A 16073-nucleotide genomic window follows, 5' to 3' on the forward strand; every position below is an offset into this window, starting at 1 on the left:
AGCAGACATTAGCTAGAGAACTCCCAGGCTTCCAAAGGAATTGAACCATGGGTGGAACACACCAAGACAAAGGGCTGTAATGTGAGTATACACACTCGTGTGTAGGGGGAAGCTGAGAATGGTTTAGCTCTTGCACACCATCAGGTTAATTTTTAAAAAACCTTTAATCTACTAAATTAGCACCACTCCTTTCTCACTGACCACCTGTAATTCTGGTTCTCACCAGACTTTGCACTGACGAATTAACAGCATATGAGCAAAGAATGGAAACAGTCAAATAGATGCCCCATTTCATATTGCATATCTCTGATAACACTTGTTCTGATGGTTATATACCCTAGACGATTACTTTTGAAAAACCTTATTTCTAATCTAAATTTAAAAAAAAAAGTGGTATTAACAAGCATATCATTCAACCCTTCTGAAAACGTATTCCTAACCCTCTACTGCAAGCTGCGCATACCTAAATAAATTACAAACAGAAAATGATGTAGTGAGTGTCCATTGACAAGTGGACCCTTTGATATAATCACCATGGACTCAAAATATGCTGCAGAAAAATCAGTTGTTGCCTGGCAACCAGAGCAGTTATTCTCCTCAACTGGCCTATCACTACAGTCAGCTTTTTTTTTAAATAGCAGTTAAGCTGCATCCACTTTAAACCCCAGCATGTGTGACAATGCACAAGTAATGGACACCTGCATTTCGTAACACACCACCTGCAAAAACAATAAAATGCTGCAATCATCAACTGATTAACACTTCTGCTCTCCAGCTAAACTAGTTTTTGGGGACATTACTCCTTGTTTTAATCAATGAGGGAGTCATGAGTCTCGGCATGATGGAGAATGTTTCGACACCACCATTCCACACGCATTAAGGAGTGCACCTTCTACCACAGAGCACAGCTATTTTATTACAGAATTTCATTCACACAGATGGAATTTTCACCCTCAACAAAAGACAACTTTTTGCTCAAAATTTGGCTAGAGTATTTTAGTCATCCGTGGTTACTGTAGAGATTAACTCAGTAAATTGCCTAAACTCAATCAAAACTAGGGCCCCTTATGGCAGTAGCAGCAACCACACATCCTGGCTCCTTGCCACGGGCTAGAAGTGGCAGAGTGGAATTTGCTAAGCAGTATACTACCAAATGTAACTAATAATCACAGGATGTTCAATCAGGTGATGACTGTGGATACACGTAATAAGGAATAAACAGATGAACTAAACTGCCCATTAACAGTTTTTATTCCATGATACTGTGCATTTGGACTGAAAACCCAGAGGACTCAAAATACATTTGCATTTTCCTCTGAAGACTTTCCCACTGATTGCCAGATTAAATGGAGAGGTTCCCTCCATTTTACAAAACATTTTTAGACTAAAATGAAAGGTATAAACATGTTGGTGAAAGTGTATTACAAAAATGATTTTTCAAATCCAGAAAACAACAACATCTCAGCCATATTCCTGTTAGATTGGAACTAGCCACATGAATATTGGAAACAACCCTATCTACAAAGAAGTCAGGCATAATTCTCACCTAGAACTACTGCTGATCATGAAGTAGGATGTTACATCAACATATTGCTCCCACACAGGAGAGAATAATATGTCCTAAATGGAATGAAGATGGGAGAAGGGGGAACTCCTGAATATGCATATGTGTATAATTTTCTTCCTATGTGGTTTGAGTCATGTCAAATTCAGGTCTGGAATGTTATTTGCCATCAGAAATTTTAAGATACACTTTACTGAATCAAAATATTTCAGTCAGTTTCTGTTTAATGACACCAGTGGAACCAAACTTAGCTCAAATTATTGCACTTTGTTAGAACAGCTTTACCTTGTCCAAATCAATCTGTCATACTCAAGTGAAACTTAAAAATGAAAATACATTGAACTCTAATAAAAGCTCAGGATAAAGCTTCTATTTTATGGACTTGGCAACATGCCCTTCGTTACAGATGACTCTGGAAAGGGTAACGTTCATCAGGTCCTGGACTGCAGAGGGAGTCTTAGTGCCAGCTCTGTAAGATGACTCATTTCGGGTTGTTTGCTTTGCCTCTTGATGTATTCCAGTGTTTTCACCTACAGAGGAAGGAGATATACAAATCTTTGTACTTTTTCTTGAATCGGATTTCTTGACAGCCGTATGAAAGTTTTAGTAAAGAACTCTGATTTTCACTTGGTTTCAATACTGCAGTCCAATCCAGGCATAAACAACACCCCCCCCGACTCCAGAGCTGGCAGCCACATGTGTTGCTCAACAAGTGTGATTTTTCAGGTCTGAACCATGCTTCTCCACTAACCAGAAAGGCAGTTTCATTTGGAGTAAAACTGTTCCTAGCACCAGCATTTTCAGTGCTCTTTAAATTCAACAAATGCATGACATACTTATAAAAAATGTTGGGAAAGTTGCCAAGGCAGCCTAAATATTAAAGGCTGGCTATTCAGCATCCTTTGAGCTGATGCTGCTTACTGTTCCAGGCTGGGTGCTAGTTTTGTAAAGTAGACCACTGGTCATAGCAAAAGAGAGACTAAAAATCACACTCCTTTTTACTTATAACCCCTGTCAGCCATGGGCCCAGGACACAATTAAAAGCTACCTCTGATTTCTGTTTTGAGCAGACGTTGATTCAAAGTTGGCATTTATGTTATGTGCTCATATAAAATTGACAGAAAGTTGTTAGGATTCTGATACACAGGATGTTATTTTTTCAATTCAAAACAATTTAAAAAGATTTAAATGAACATGTTTTTGTTTTAAGGAAATAAATCTAATAAATTGATTGTGACGCATGGCTAGAAAGGGTTAAACATCCTGCAAAATAAATGAGTAGGGTCGACAATATAATCAACAGTCCCTGTCTATGTTGTACTCTGATATCACTTAAATGAATTGTAAATACGGGATATCTCGGTATTCATCTCTCTTTGAAATGTACTATGAATGGTGGAGGAAAAGGCAAATGGCCTTATGTTAATCCATATAGCTAAGTACCGGTGATGGACCTCCTTCAAAGTCATCCTAATTACCTCCTAACCCCCACCTCAGGAACTCCCAACTTGTCAAAGAGGACATGAAATTGTATAAAAAGATCCTTGGATCCTGATTCTGTCATCTCAGATCTGCTTAAGCTTCGTCAAGGGAAATTTGAGTCGCAAGACTGAGGTCCCAGTTAGGCTGGTACGCCCTGAATGTGATATTTGCACATCAGACTATGACTTACTAAATTCTAAAGGAACTCCTTGCAACCACAAAGCTCACCATCTCTGCTATGAATATTCACCCAAATGAACTGAACTCATGTCTGTATGTATATGTATTTTAATCATACTCACTTTTGTTTTTTTAATAAAATTTTATTTTAGTTAATAAAAATTGGCTGTAGCGTGTATTTGGGTAAGATCTGAAACATTCATTAACCTGGGAGGTAATGTGTCCGATCCTTTGGGATTGGTAGAACCTTTTCTTTCATATGATGAAATAAAATTTATAGAAATTTTCATCATACTTGACATGGGTACCTGGATGGAAGCCTGAGGATGGATCACTTTAAGGGAACTATGTTGTTTGGACTTATGAGTAACCAGTAAGATAATAAAGAAGCTGTTTTATGCTGGTTTGGTGAATCAAGTATTGGAATATCCATCAGCTTTTTGGGATTTGGCTGCCCCATTCTTTGCAGTTCACCCTAATTGAGTGACCACAGCTGGCTCCCACTAGAACCCTGGTCACACTGACCCTTTCCACAAATATGAGTAAAAGGAAGGGCACTTAGAACTAATGCCAAAGATAGCACACTCCATTTCAGTCCATGTTATTCTTACCATGGTCTTGGTGTCAGCAAAGCCGTGCTTCTGCGCCAGGTTCCAGAGATTGACTGAAAGCTGGTTTAGTCTGTTGTTCCGTAAATCTCCATGAGCTAAAATACTATTAAAGAAGTAGAGAGCCAGCTGGCTTTGCCGCTTCAGAGTCTTCCATTAAAAAACAAACAAACAAACAATTATTCTACAGCCATCCTAGAGTTCTGATATATCAGCAAAATATCAATATCCTGTAAATTATACACACAGTCCAGAGAATTTTACCAACAGCTAGACAGATGCTCTGTAGCAAACAGGCCTAGCATTATTAACATCAGCAAGGACTTTGGGGCTAGTCCTCCATGCATTTGTACTCAAAATAGGACCAAAAAAACAAAACAAACAAAAAAATCCCCTGTCTACCCATTCAGCCCCATTCCAAAGTAGTGCAAGTTACACCAGCTCCTACATCAGGTGTCAGTTTAGCTCAATGATTTGGTACATTTTTGTAATATTGTGCATTCTGGATACCTGAACAGTTCTAGCTGTAAACACCATCACTACTCGCAGTACTGAATGTGGGCACCTCTTCTGCCACCTCACTGGCAGGGCTGTCTGAAAGGTTCTAGTAGAACCCTGAACTTATCTGAGATCAGGGTGCCTTTAAGATTCCATTAGGACTTTGAATATTTACAGAAGTCCAGCAGACTTGGGGTGATATTCATATAGGTTGACCTCTCTTTTAGCCCCTCACACCCAATGGCAGCTTCCACAGCACCATCCTCTCAGACGTCCTCCCCACAGTTGCTTGCTGTCTCTTGAGACCAGGAGGTTTCCCCCACTTTTTACAGTCAGGGAAATCCTACAAAGGATCTTTGGAACATAGGCAACTATGGACTAAACCTTATGGAGTGCTACTGGCCATGCTGCTTAGCTTAGTAGTGGTTGCAATAGCAGTCAAATTGTGTTTTAGGGAATAAAAGGCAGAGGCAAGTAAGATATGTTACAGGACTGTGGCCCAACTGCCTCTGACCCTCTCCTCCCAAAAGCTTTCAAAGTGGGACTCTGTATCAGTATGCAGAAGACCAAGATCACGGAGATAGGAGAGAATGCTGTCAACATGGGTAGAGATGAGATTGGTGGAGCAGAGTACAAGAGCTAGCAACTTTGTCTATCTTGGAAGTACAATATATGCTAGTGGCCAGCTCACTAAGAAAGTCAGAGCAAGAATGGTAAAGGCAGTAGATCATTTTGCTGTCTGTCAAACATCTGGAGGAGTGAGAAGATGACACTGTACAATGCTATTGTCCTCCCAACGTTATTGTTAGCCCTGGAAACATGACAGATTACTCCTCGGATCAGGTGAGGAGGCATGGGATATAGGGGTGGGGAAAAAAAAAAAAAAAGACAGATGGAGCGAGGGAGTTATTGCGGTGGGGTCACATAGACTGGAGTTCAGAAGGACTAGTGGTGGGGGGGGACAAACTGTAGCAGGGGCTGAATGGAAGTGGGGGTGCAGGGACACATGGGAGTCGAGGGGGTGGCTGAGTGTGGGTGCAGGGAGACTGGGGATAGGGTGAGCGGGTGCAGAGACACATGAAGACAGGGCCTGATGTGCCTGACAGATTGGGAGAAGCTAGGGGGAGACAGGGTCTGCATGGGGGAGGCTCCTCAACTCCCTAACAATCCCTCCATCCCCCAAAAAACCTGTTCCATACTTTTCCCACCCACACCCAACAATCCACCTGGTTCACTCCCAGACTCCTTCCAAGCAATTACTTCCTTCTCTCTCAGCTTCTCCATTACCCCTGACTCCCCAAACCTTTGCACTGCTTCTGAGGCATGTAAGAAATACGTTTCTGTATCATAGTTTAAATGAATTACTCAAAGTTCTGTGTATATGCCCAGTAAGGAATCTATTTGTTAAAAAAAAATTTCCTGAATCTTTTTTGTTATCTGTATTGTTACAGACATACTTGCTGACAGGTATTTTTAAATAAAAGTTACCAAAATAATTTAAACTGGCATGATTGAGTTGTCTTATTTTGACACACAAACTATGCAGAATTATAAAATATTGTGCACAGAATGTTTAGCTTTTTGGTGCAGCATTCCATCAGGAGTAGCAGATAGTGGAAATACATGACAGGAAGCTGTATACATTTCACCACCATTGTTTAAGAAGAATCTTGAGAATTCATTGGAGAAATTGTGTAACCAAGGAGAAAGTGTAGTGCTGCACAGGTCAGCAGACTGTGGACTCAATAATTAGACAGAGATTGCTTTGTCATCAACCTACCCATAGCAGAAGCTCAAGGTATTTCAGACTGGATTCCACCCAGAGAAAAAAGAAGTCATAGAAGACAAAGAATGACCTATCGCAGGATGATTGAAAAGGATATGACCATCATGGAGACAACTTATAATGGAGTCACATCGTGGTCTGGATAGACAGCAATAGAAAGAATGGGTTGTCTCATGCACCACTAGGTGCAGGAGATTCTCCCCTAAAAAAGGGAGAGGGCTTCCTTTCTCCAGAAGGCAGTGGGGAAGAACCCCTTGACAAGTTTTTAAAAAAATTAATTGCAGAAACTTTGCAAATCAGGTCTCTTATAGAGCAACTTTACACAGCTATACTACAGACCTCTTAGCATCACCACCAGCAGGGGGCATGCATAATAGAAATGCAGACACCATTTGCACTGGTATTTATGCCTAGCACTGCTAGGCACTGTTATTATCAAAGGACATGCCTGAGAGGAGGTATTTATTTACCATTGCTTTTCTAGAGCTGTGCTTTGTGTTCGGCTCACTTGGAAAAGTGACTGTTGATTAAAAGGCAGAGCCTCATCTACTACAGTAATTGAATCAACTGAAGAGCAGTTAGAAGCAAGTGCACAATCATGGTCAACCCCGCATATTAATTAACAAATTTCATACTTCACTTGAGCCCTCTCTAAATTCAGCCAGTAAATTCTATGGCCAGTATGCAGTATTGCTGTGGCAGTGAAAGGAAATTAATGTTTCCTATCACTAACAGCAGAACTAATTGCATATGCATAGCATGTACCGAGCAGCTAAATAAGGACAAGAGAAGATACCCACCCCCACTGGGGACAGTAGCTCTTGATCATTAAGCATTTAGCAACCAACCTACACACACTCCAACTCTTTCAAATCAGTGAGATTACTCGTGGTAACAGGTACTAGCAAACATTAATAAAATGTAGGCTCAGACCTCCACTATTTTATCTATTTTTCTCCCACTTGTGACCGTGTCTTTTATTCATGGTGCCCCTTAGTTTGGGGGGCTCTCCCAAACCTAACATATGCCAAACTACCTTAGAAAACTTTGGACAATGGGTCTGTCAGTGAACATCTAGCTATGAAGACAAGACGACACTGTGTGGTTTGGGACACTGTATTTTATTCATAAGTGCCTTGAGAACGTAAGCTCTGCACATACTGATTCTGTTCTTTATTTAGCATGTTCAGCTGTTACTTACATAGGAAGATATTTTACACAACTGACCAAAAAAACCCAAAAAGTGGCAAGGTCATGTAGCACTGGGGTATTTGACTATCACATGGTTGAATATTTAAAGTCATCACATAGTACAAGTGGCTACTTTTCAATAGATTATTACTTTTATATTCTGAGGTGGCACTTAGAATATTAGATTGAAAACCCCTTTCTTAAACACTTTTATTACAAAAATTATGGGTCACTTAATGAGTATATAAATCCCCATTAGTGTTAATGAGAATTATGGGCAGCAGTCACGGAGAAAATGCTTCCAGTTACATTTATATACTGTAGCAACCTTCATCACAGTGGCTCCCAAAGCTCTTTACAGCCTTAGGGTATGTCTGTACTACCTGCTGGATTGGTGGGCAGTGATTGATCCAGTGGGGTCGATTTATCATATCTAGTCTAGACGTGATAAATCAACCCCCGAGTGCTCTCCCAGCAACTCCGGTACTCCACCGGAGCGAGAGGCACAGGCGAAGTCGATGGGGGAGCGTCAGCAGTTGACTCACTGCAGTGAAGACACCGTGGTCAGTAGATCTAAGTATGTTGACTTCAACTACATTATTCACGTAACTGAAGTTACATAACATAGATCAATCTCCCCCACAGTGTAGACCAGGCCTTAGATTCAAGCATCATTTCATTCACTATTGAAATGTAGCCACCTCTGGACATAGACATGGTCCATCAGTCTGCTGCAGCAACACTACTCTAACAGTTTGCTAGATATGTTGCTGCACTTCCTATCAAGAAACTATGAGTAGCTGGAAAGTAATTATCAGAGCTGAGATAAAGCCAGGACACTGCACTAGGACCAACACCTTTGGGCAAAAGGAAAATTAAAGAAAGAATATGTGATGATGTGGCATGTCTGCATGAGTTTTAGATGGTAGAATAACGTGATGCAAAGCCTTTTTGCCACTCCATCATGTATTTTGTACTTGTACATTTTAAAGAACTACTTCAGAAATGTTTAGAGTATTTAAATTATCTGAACTATTTTTCCCCTCCACCTTAGGTTAACGACTTGTGCCTATATATTTTTGCTTGAATCGAAACATAAGAGAGAGACTGTTTGAAACTCCCTGCAAGTTTACGATAGTAATAATTCTAGTGGAGCTAGATTATTGAGCAGAGAGCAGGAGAGGTGGTCAAAGATCTCTCCCCTGGATATCCCCACTGCATTGTATTTCTATACAATATGTATGCATGTGTACATGTCCACACTCTGTTTAACATTTTAAAAAACTTGGTAACATACAGAACACTTCAAAAAGGATGCAACACATTGAAGACAGAGTCAGAAGAAAGGGATGTACATTATTCACAGTATTTTGAGGTAAGCACAGGCACAAGAGGGAGACGGGGGATCCAATCATATGTTAGAAGTTGCAAAGTTAAGAGATGCACAGGCTCCAGAGAAGATGAACTAAAGGCCACTATATAAAAAGGAACAAAACCGAGAGGCATGCAACACTCTGCATTATGATCAACAAGAATATTTGTGTGACATGGCACTGACCTCAAATCTCAGTGATAAATCCATGTCAACATGCTGCCAACTCCAGTGACATAACCAAGACTGAATTGTGGAGGGCGTTCCAACTCATGAGGATGCATTTATGGGCAGCAAACAGAAAGGAATAGATCAAGTTTCTGGCAGTCACGTAAATCATGAGACTAATAGTTCCCACACCAAAGAGTGCAGAGAGTACTCACTTGGTAGGCATTTTTCATAATCTTTGAAACAGTGTAGTTGATACTGCAATAAAGAAAGAACTACACAACCCCAGGACACGTAGTCTCTTGTGTCACTCATGTCCTATCCCCTCCAGCAAAGAGTAGAGTAATCTCTTAATTCAATATGGCAGGATAGAGAAAAATGTGATCTTGTTGGTCTTCGGTCTTATTATCCATTTCAGCACTGCTTACAATAGCAACCCTGCTTCCTAGCATTGACTCCAGTCTTCTGTTGAAATCTGCTCACTTAGAGCTTCATGCTGTGAAGAACAAGGCATCTGGGGATTTAGATTTGCTCCTTCCTCTCAGGAGGTCACAATGGGCAGTTTCTCCTCTCCTCAAGAGTCCCCCAGGGGCCTGTTCATATATATTAGTCAATTAGGGAAGATCATAAGTGGTATAGGCAGACAACATCAAGCTCTCAGAACTTAATCCACAGTGCCATTACTCAGTTATCCTCCCTTTGGGATAATAAAGCCCCTTGATATAAGACAACTGACTCAATTCAGCCTGAGTAAGAGGTGATGCTGACTGGAACAGAGGAAACACTAATAACTCAGCAGCAACTCTGAACTCGCCAACTGTTGTATGTGCAAGTCCCCTGTTTACTAAGTTACACAGTCTTAGGGTCCTCTTGGACTCATCATTGCTCCTGCACTCCTGAATAGTAACAGCAAGCAGAAATTCCGTCTTCAGATGGCCAGATGACTAAATTCTTTCTTGTGAATACAGACCTTGAACAGCACTCTCTGATTTGTCAGCCTCACTCTAAGAGTACTCCACACCCTCTACAAGGGAATTCCAGCTGGTCTGGCGTGCAGAAGCTTGCTTTCCTGGTTAGACCAATGAGAACATACTACTCCAGTGATCCCAACCCTATATCGGCTACCGATCAGATTTAGGATACACTTCAAGACCATGGCCCTAATTTTTAAAGCCTTCATTAAAGTAGAGCTGAGCAACTCAGCTATTTGTCTCTCAGTTGCCACATGGGGTTCATGGATGATGGAGCCCAAGGCAATACTCTCATAAGGACTTTTGTTGAAGGCCCTTGTCCAGAGAAATCCTTGTCAGCAGAGATCAGGATGGTTCCCACTCTTGCCACTATTAAAAGAGCAGTACAAGACACTTCCCGCTGAGCAAGCCTTCCAAGAAAACTGCAAGCTACAATGATGGCCTGACTAGATTTCTCAGACTGACAACTTAAGCAACTACTTTTTATTTTCTAGATGTATCACAACCGTACTCATGAGACCACTCAATAACTCTTGGTTATGAAGGCAAGATGAGATGTTGGAATGAAGAATCTTAACTGACTGGAGACTAACCAAGTTGCTGTAAATTCTGAAAGCACTGTAAGTTCACCTTGTCTTTGAGTTGTATGATTTGAATACGGAGCAGGATGGAGTTTGGACTTTTGATAACTGGAACTGCGGGAGAAACAGAATTGCAGGTATTTGTTTCAGGCAATTCCTGCAGCTTACAGATACTTTCCCAACAGTGGAGGAAGCATGCTCCCTGTTCCAAGGAGCTAACAAAGCCATTACTGTTTGAAGGCTTTAGTAACAATACTGGACTACCAATAATAGAGAATTGTTTCAGGAAGAACTTTAAATCTTTAACATCTTTAAAATAAAAAATAGGTGAGCTAATCAGGTAAATAGGTGCGGCTGCTGAGAGATTAAGGAGCTTTACTACAATCCTGAAGGTTGAGAGTTCAAGTCTTGCTTGATCTTGCCCTGAAAGGCAGGGCCGGCTCTAGGCACCAATCCTCCAAGCATGTGCTTGGGGCAGCACTTTCTAAGGGGCAGCAAACTGCCCACCCCCTTTTTTTGCTTGGAGTGGCAAAAAGCCACTCGCCCTGTCAGCGAATAAGCCAGGATCCGCACCCCCTGACCAGCACGGCAGCGCCCTGCACAGCCCACTCGGGCGGAGAAATGCCATGCTGCCCTGGGGAGACTCAGAGAGGCAGTGACAGCAGGACCCCTCCTCCCTCCCTGCATCCCAGGCCCCGCTTCCCTCCCTCCCCAGCTCCTCACACACTCTGGGAGACCCTCTTGCAGCTGCAGCCCGGGCTCCGCTCCCCATCCCTTCCTGGCTCCTCACATGCTCTGGGAGCCCCTCTCACCATCGCCACAGCCTGCTCTCGGCTCCAGGACCTGGGCTGCAGCGGCGAGAGGGGCTCCTGGAGTGTCTGAGGAGCCCTGGAGGGAGGGGGAGCGGGGTCTCATGAAGGAGCAGAGCCTGGGGGGCTAAAAACCTAGAGCCAGCCCTGCTGAAAGGCCATCACCAGTTATCACCCAGGTGCAAAATGCATACCTGATCCATCAGATTAGGGCAGTCAAAGGTGGTCGGACATGACGCTGGCCACCTCACTTTCTGGTGTAACACTGGCTATGAAACTGCCTTAATTGCATCAGCCTGAGGAGCCATTGGTTCTGGCGAATCTTGACTAATCTGGTGCTCTATATGTTACTCAACACATGGTGAATCCATGCTCAGTTTTTTGAAGCGGGAGGGAACGCGCTTTCTAGCAACACTTCTTGGTTGAACGGAGCAATACCAAGTGGCTTTGGAGTAACCAGTTTCCATCATTCCCTGAGACTTACTGTAAATAGTCAAATGTCTATACAGGAACAAACACCCTAACAAGAGGCTATCAAGACAAGAATGACCTACAGCAGACCTACTGTAACACTTTGGTTTTGGATCAAAAGTAAATGGCTCTGCATGAAACATGCCCACATTTGACTGTTCACAACTCAGTCCAACTGCAGCAGGCAGAATTTTAACATTTATTGCATCCAAAATGCAATAAAAATGCAAAGCAGACACACTCCCATGTCCACAGATGGTTTGTATTTGTATAGGGTAGTTTGGGACTGTACATTTCAGTTCAAACACTAAGATATCACAAAAGAAGCAGAATTTTTAGAAGATATTTTAAGGTAATATAGGAAGAAAGGAGGATCATACTGTGTTAACATTAGATTCACTTCTCTTCCTTCAAAATAGCAGTTTGGTAAAATCATTTTATTACATGAAAATCAATTCCCTTTTATGGGTTTCAAATGAAATGAACCAAGGAAAACCAATATCAGCAGAGGCTTGTTCATGTAATGAGCAGCCAAATAATAAAAGGTCGCCAACACTGAAGTGAGCAAAATAAAATCTCAGATGATTGTCTGCCAAGTACTGCTTTAGAGCTGAAGGATGTGACTTTAATAATCAACATCAACCTCTATACCTCCTATCCCCCCACCAAAAAAAAGAAAAAAGAGTAATACCTGGCTCCTATGTAGTGCTCTTCATCCACAGATCTGAAAGCACTTTGTAAAGGAAGGCAAATATCCCCCCATTTTACAACTGAGGCACAGAAGTGATGTGACTTGCCCAAGATCTCACAGCTTGCCAATAACAGAGCTAGGATCAGAATTCATGTCCCTTTACTCTCAGACCAGTGCCCCTCTATCTACTGGACCACAATACCTCCTGCTTCAGTGAATTAGCTAGAGGGACTCTCTTAGCAGTCTAAGCATCAGGTTTGTAAAGCTAGACTTTCTGGAAACACAGGTCCTAATCCCAGCATGACAGGCTCAGCCTGCGTGAGGTAAATACAGTGACAGTTTACTGTGTTTGGTATTTTACAGAGTATCTTAAAACCCAGTGAGCACACTGAAAAGATCCCATGGCACTATTCGTAAGAGCAGAGGTTGCTTTAGTGTCCTTGCCATTGCCCAGTGTGCTGCATTGCTCTTGCATCCAAAGAGAGCTGTATTTCATTGTGGTACATACAGTTTATGCTGTACGTTGGAATATGCCACTGTAAAAATGTGAGATTTATTAATTTTGAATCTCTACAGTTTTTTTAAGAGAAAGTATTTGATATCAAAGGTAAAAGAAATACTACTCTAACAGCAGTAGCTGGGCTCTCAAGTGTGTGTTGCTTAATGAATTCTTGGAGGCAAACCTTAAGCATCTCTCTCTCCCTTTAGACGAATTTCTAAAATGTAATCCCAGCAGAAGTGGGAGAAAATAAAAAGAAACCTAAATTATTTGGTAAGAAGCCAAGTAAGATGACATAAGAGAAGGACTTCAGCTCTATTTTCTTCCCATCAAAGACTCATTTTGCCCTGTATTTCAGGCTATAAGACATGAGACAACAGTCTAACATAGGTAGTTCAAAAACAAACAAAAAAAAACCTGCCGCTGTGGGAATTGAAGCTCAGAAACAGACATGTTACCGGGGCATAGTCTGTTCTCATGCAGAGGTGATGAGTTCAGTAACATGGAGAATGACAGTCGTTACCCCCTAACAGATGAGCCCTTAGAGCTGCTTTTGATCTCACATACTGTATAAACCCAAATTCAGGGAATCCAGTAAGTCTACAAGGGTTTTTGCTTTGTTTTAACTAGTGTAACTATTATCCAAAATAGAGTAAAAGTGAAAGTACTCCCTACAACTAAGCAAATCATTCTTAATCATCCTCTGGGATGCAGAGCTTTTACAAATACAGTAACTTCCACTGTATTTAGCTCAGAACAGACTAATGAGTTAATTCTCATTTTGTCCATTAGCCTATTCCAGAAGTCTGGTTAGGCTGGTGAGAAAAACAGCAATTAGGACTAGGGAGAAAGTAGAGACTTTAGTTTAGGTCAGGAATGAAGCGACAGCTGGGAGGGAATGGGAATGGAAGGGAACTGAAGAGATTATTATACCTTGAAAAAAGCAGCAGGACCAAGTTGGCACCAGAGCAGCTTTCACTGCCTAGCAAAAACCAATTCTGTCTGGTATAACTGACTGTCCATGTCACGCACAGAATGCAGCTAAACAATCCATCTCTTTTATAGTACAACAACAAATAGTTGGGCTATAAATATTACTGAATCTCTTCACCCCAATGTTGCCTACATGATGTCAGTTTATTTTTTTTAATCAAAGTAACATACAATCCTCTCCAGTTTTGTAAACATTCACAGGGCTTTCCAAAGCAGCAACACATGATATTGCACTGTCAATTACTTACCTCTGGGGGAATTCTGCATCACTGTGTGTGCACAGAATTCATGTCCCCCACAGATTTCTTTGCTTCCCAGCAGAAAAAATAACTTCTGACGGGGAAGCAAAGGGAAGCCATTAGAACGGTCAAACACCCCTCCCCAGAAGCGCAGGCAGATTTGTTCGGGCGCCCACAGCAGCTAGTAGACATGTAAATTACCGCTGCGGTGAGTGTGCTGGGGAGTCGTGCACTTGAGAAAGAGATATTCTGTCCCCCTCACTTGCTACTGCAGCACATTCGGCATGGCGGGGCAGGGCTTCAGGGTGTTTCTGAGGAGGCAGGCGTGGGCAGAGCAGAATATAGAAGCCTGCCTACTTAGTGAATTGTTCCCATTGTCTTTGTGAATTCATCCAGAAGTACAAAACAGGTGTAAAAGTTTTAAGACTCCTTTATATTGCCAGAGAGGTGTAAAGGACAGTATGGCCTTAAAAATGCTTATAGTGCTTTAGTGATTAGAACCAGTCTAACTTTCTGGACTGAAAAAATTTCCTATCAAAATGTGCTCCACGAACTGTTTTCTACTGATCTTTTTGGAGATGGTCAGTAGCCAATATAAACTGAGTTTGACCCTCCACCCCTCATTTGCTCTTCAGTTGTCTATGATATAACGCTGAGCACATGGCTGCATACCGCATGCTCCCCACTCCCATTCTCCATTGTACTATAATTTAAATAAATTACTGAAATAATTGAAATCAGTGTGATTATATTGTGTTATTTTGACAAATAAAATATGCAGAACTTTTGCAGAATTTTTAAATATTGTGCACAGAATTTTTTTTTTATTTTTATTTTTGGCGTAGAATTCCCCCAGGAGTATCAATTTAGAAAGGCTCATTTACTGGTTTCTGCAAGTGATTTGGTATTGCATTATACAGTAATAAGACAAGAAAAGTCATACCTCCTCCAGTCCAAGGGTCTTCAGATGGTCCAGGATCTGAGCAATCACTGCCTCACACAGCTTGTTAATTTCAGTCAGGAACTTGGAGTCTCCACCATAGAGGGTGTCATTGGAATCAACTACAGAAACAAGCATAAATAAATCTGAGTTTAATTTGGATAATTATCTAAGCGTGTTTGCTGCAAAACAATACTGGATATTTAAAATAGATTGTTTTTAAAGCTGTAAAATGACCCCACCTGCATATGAAATCTTTCATAACGACCTGACACCTGTGTTTTTATTACCATTGGCTGATCTTAATTGCAGACTGCAACACAAAGCAACATACAGCACAACATATGAATACTCCATATGGCCAGATCCCTTGCTTCCACTGAAGTTAGACAGGTTTTGCCATTGACTTTTAATGGAAGCGGGATTGTTTAAGGAGTGGATGAACAATTTATGCTTTATCCAATACAAGAACCAACATATAGTTTTGCAGAGTGTTCCAGTAACCAGAAACCTGGAGCCCGCATATATTACCATACTACTTTACAACTGCAGAAAAGCTACTTGTCTCTGTCAGAGCAAAAGGGTTCATGGAAAGAGAACTTCAGAAAAATTGGTGAAAACTGAAAGGCTTGTGCCCATTTTGTAGCACATACCTCGTGCACTGTAGATTTAAATTTTTCACTTAGCTGTTCCATACCTTTGTTTGTAACTTACTACATGAATGCAAGGCTGACAATCTGGACAAAAATTTGGCTTTTTGACATTGTCACCCCAATTTTCCAGATCATTAAATATTATAAAATGTGTTACTGGGACAAGTGCCACCAGTTTCTCTTCAATGCTTAACCCCTCTAGCTGATGCTCCCTGTGTACCTCTGAAGCCTAGTCCCATAAGTATAAGGAAATCAGGCACATGTGCAACTATCCAGGTGACTCTGGAATTATACATGCATGTTGCTTACATCAGGTTTATATTTATTTGTATACTTAAAAAACAGTACGGCATTCTAAATTAAAACTTAATTAACTG

At 41.3% G+C, this 16073-nt stretch overlaps 1 protein-coding gene across 4 annotated transcripts in view; it reads right to left on the minus strand.

The window, feature by feature from the left end:
* Window positions 1-876: 876 nt before the first annotated feature.
* Window positions 877-16073, minus strand: part of VPS35L (VPS35 endosomal protein sorting factor like) — a 114838-nt gene continuing 99641 nt past the window's right edge. For all 4 annotated transcript variants that reach the window (XM_075069250.1, XM_075069253.1, XM_075069252.1 and 1 more), the window contains 3 exons: window positions 15047-15165; window positions 3838-3984; window positions 877-2094 (listed from right to left, as the gene is read on the minus strand). In XM_075069250.1, coding sequence (XP_074925351.1) covers window positions 1996-2094; window positions 3838-3984; window positions 15047-15165 — 365 coding nt within the window. In that variant the 3' untranslated portion in view covers window positions 877-1995. The remainder of the gene's footprint in view (window positions 2095-3837; window positions 3985-15046; window positions 15166-16073) is intronic.

Source organism: Chelonoidis abingdonii, chromosome 9 (genome assembly GCF_003597395.2).
Source record: "Chelonoidis abingdonii isolate Lonesome George chromosome 9, CheloAbing_2.0, whole genome shotgun sequence".
Lineage (NCBI taxonomy): Eukaryota > Metazoa > Chordata > Testudines > Testudinidae > Chelonoidis > Chelonoidis abingdonii.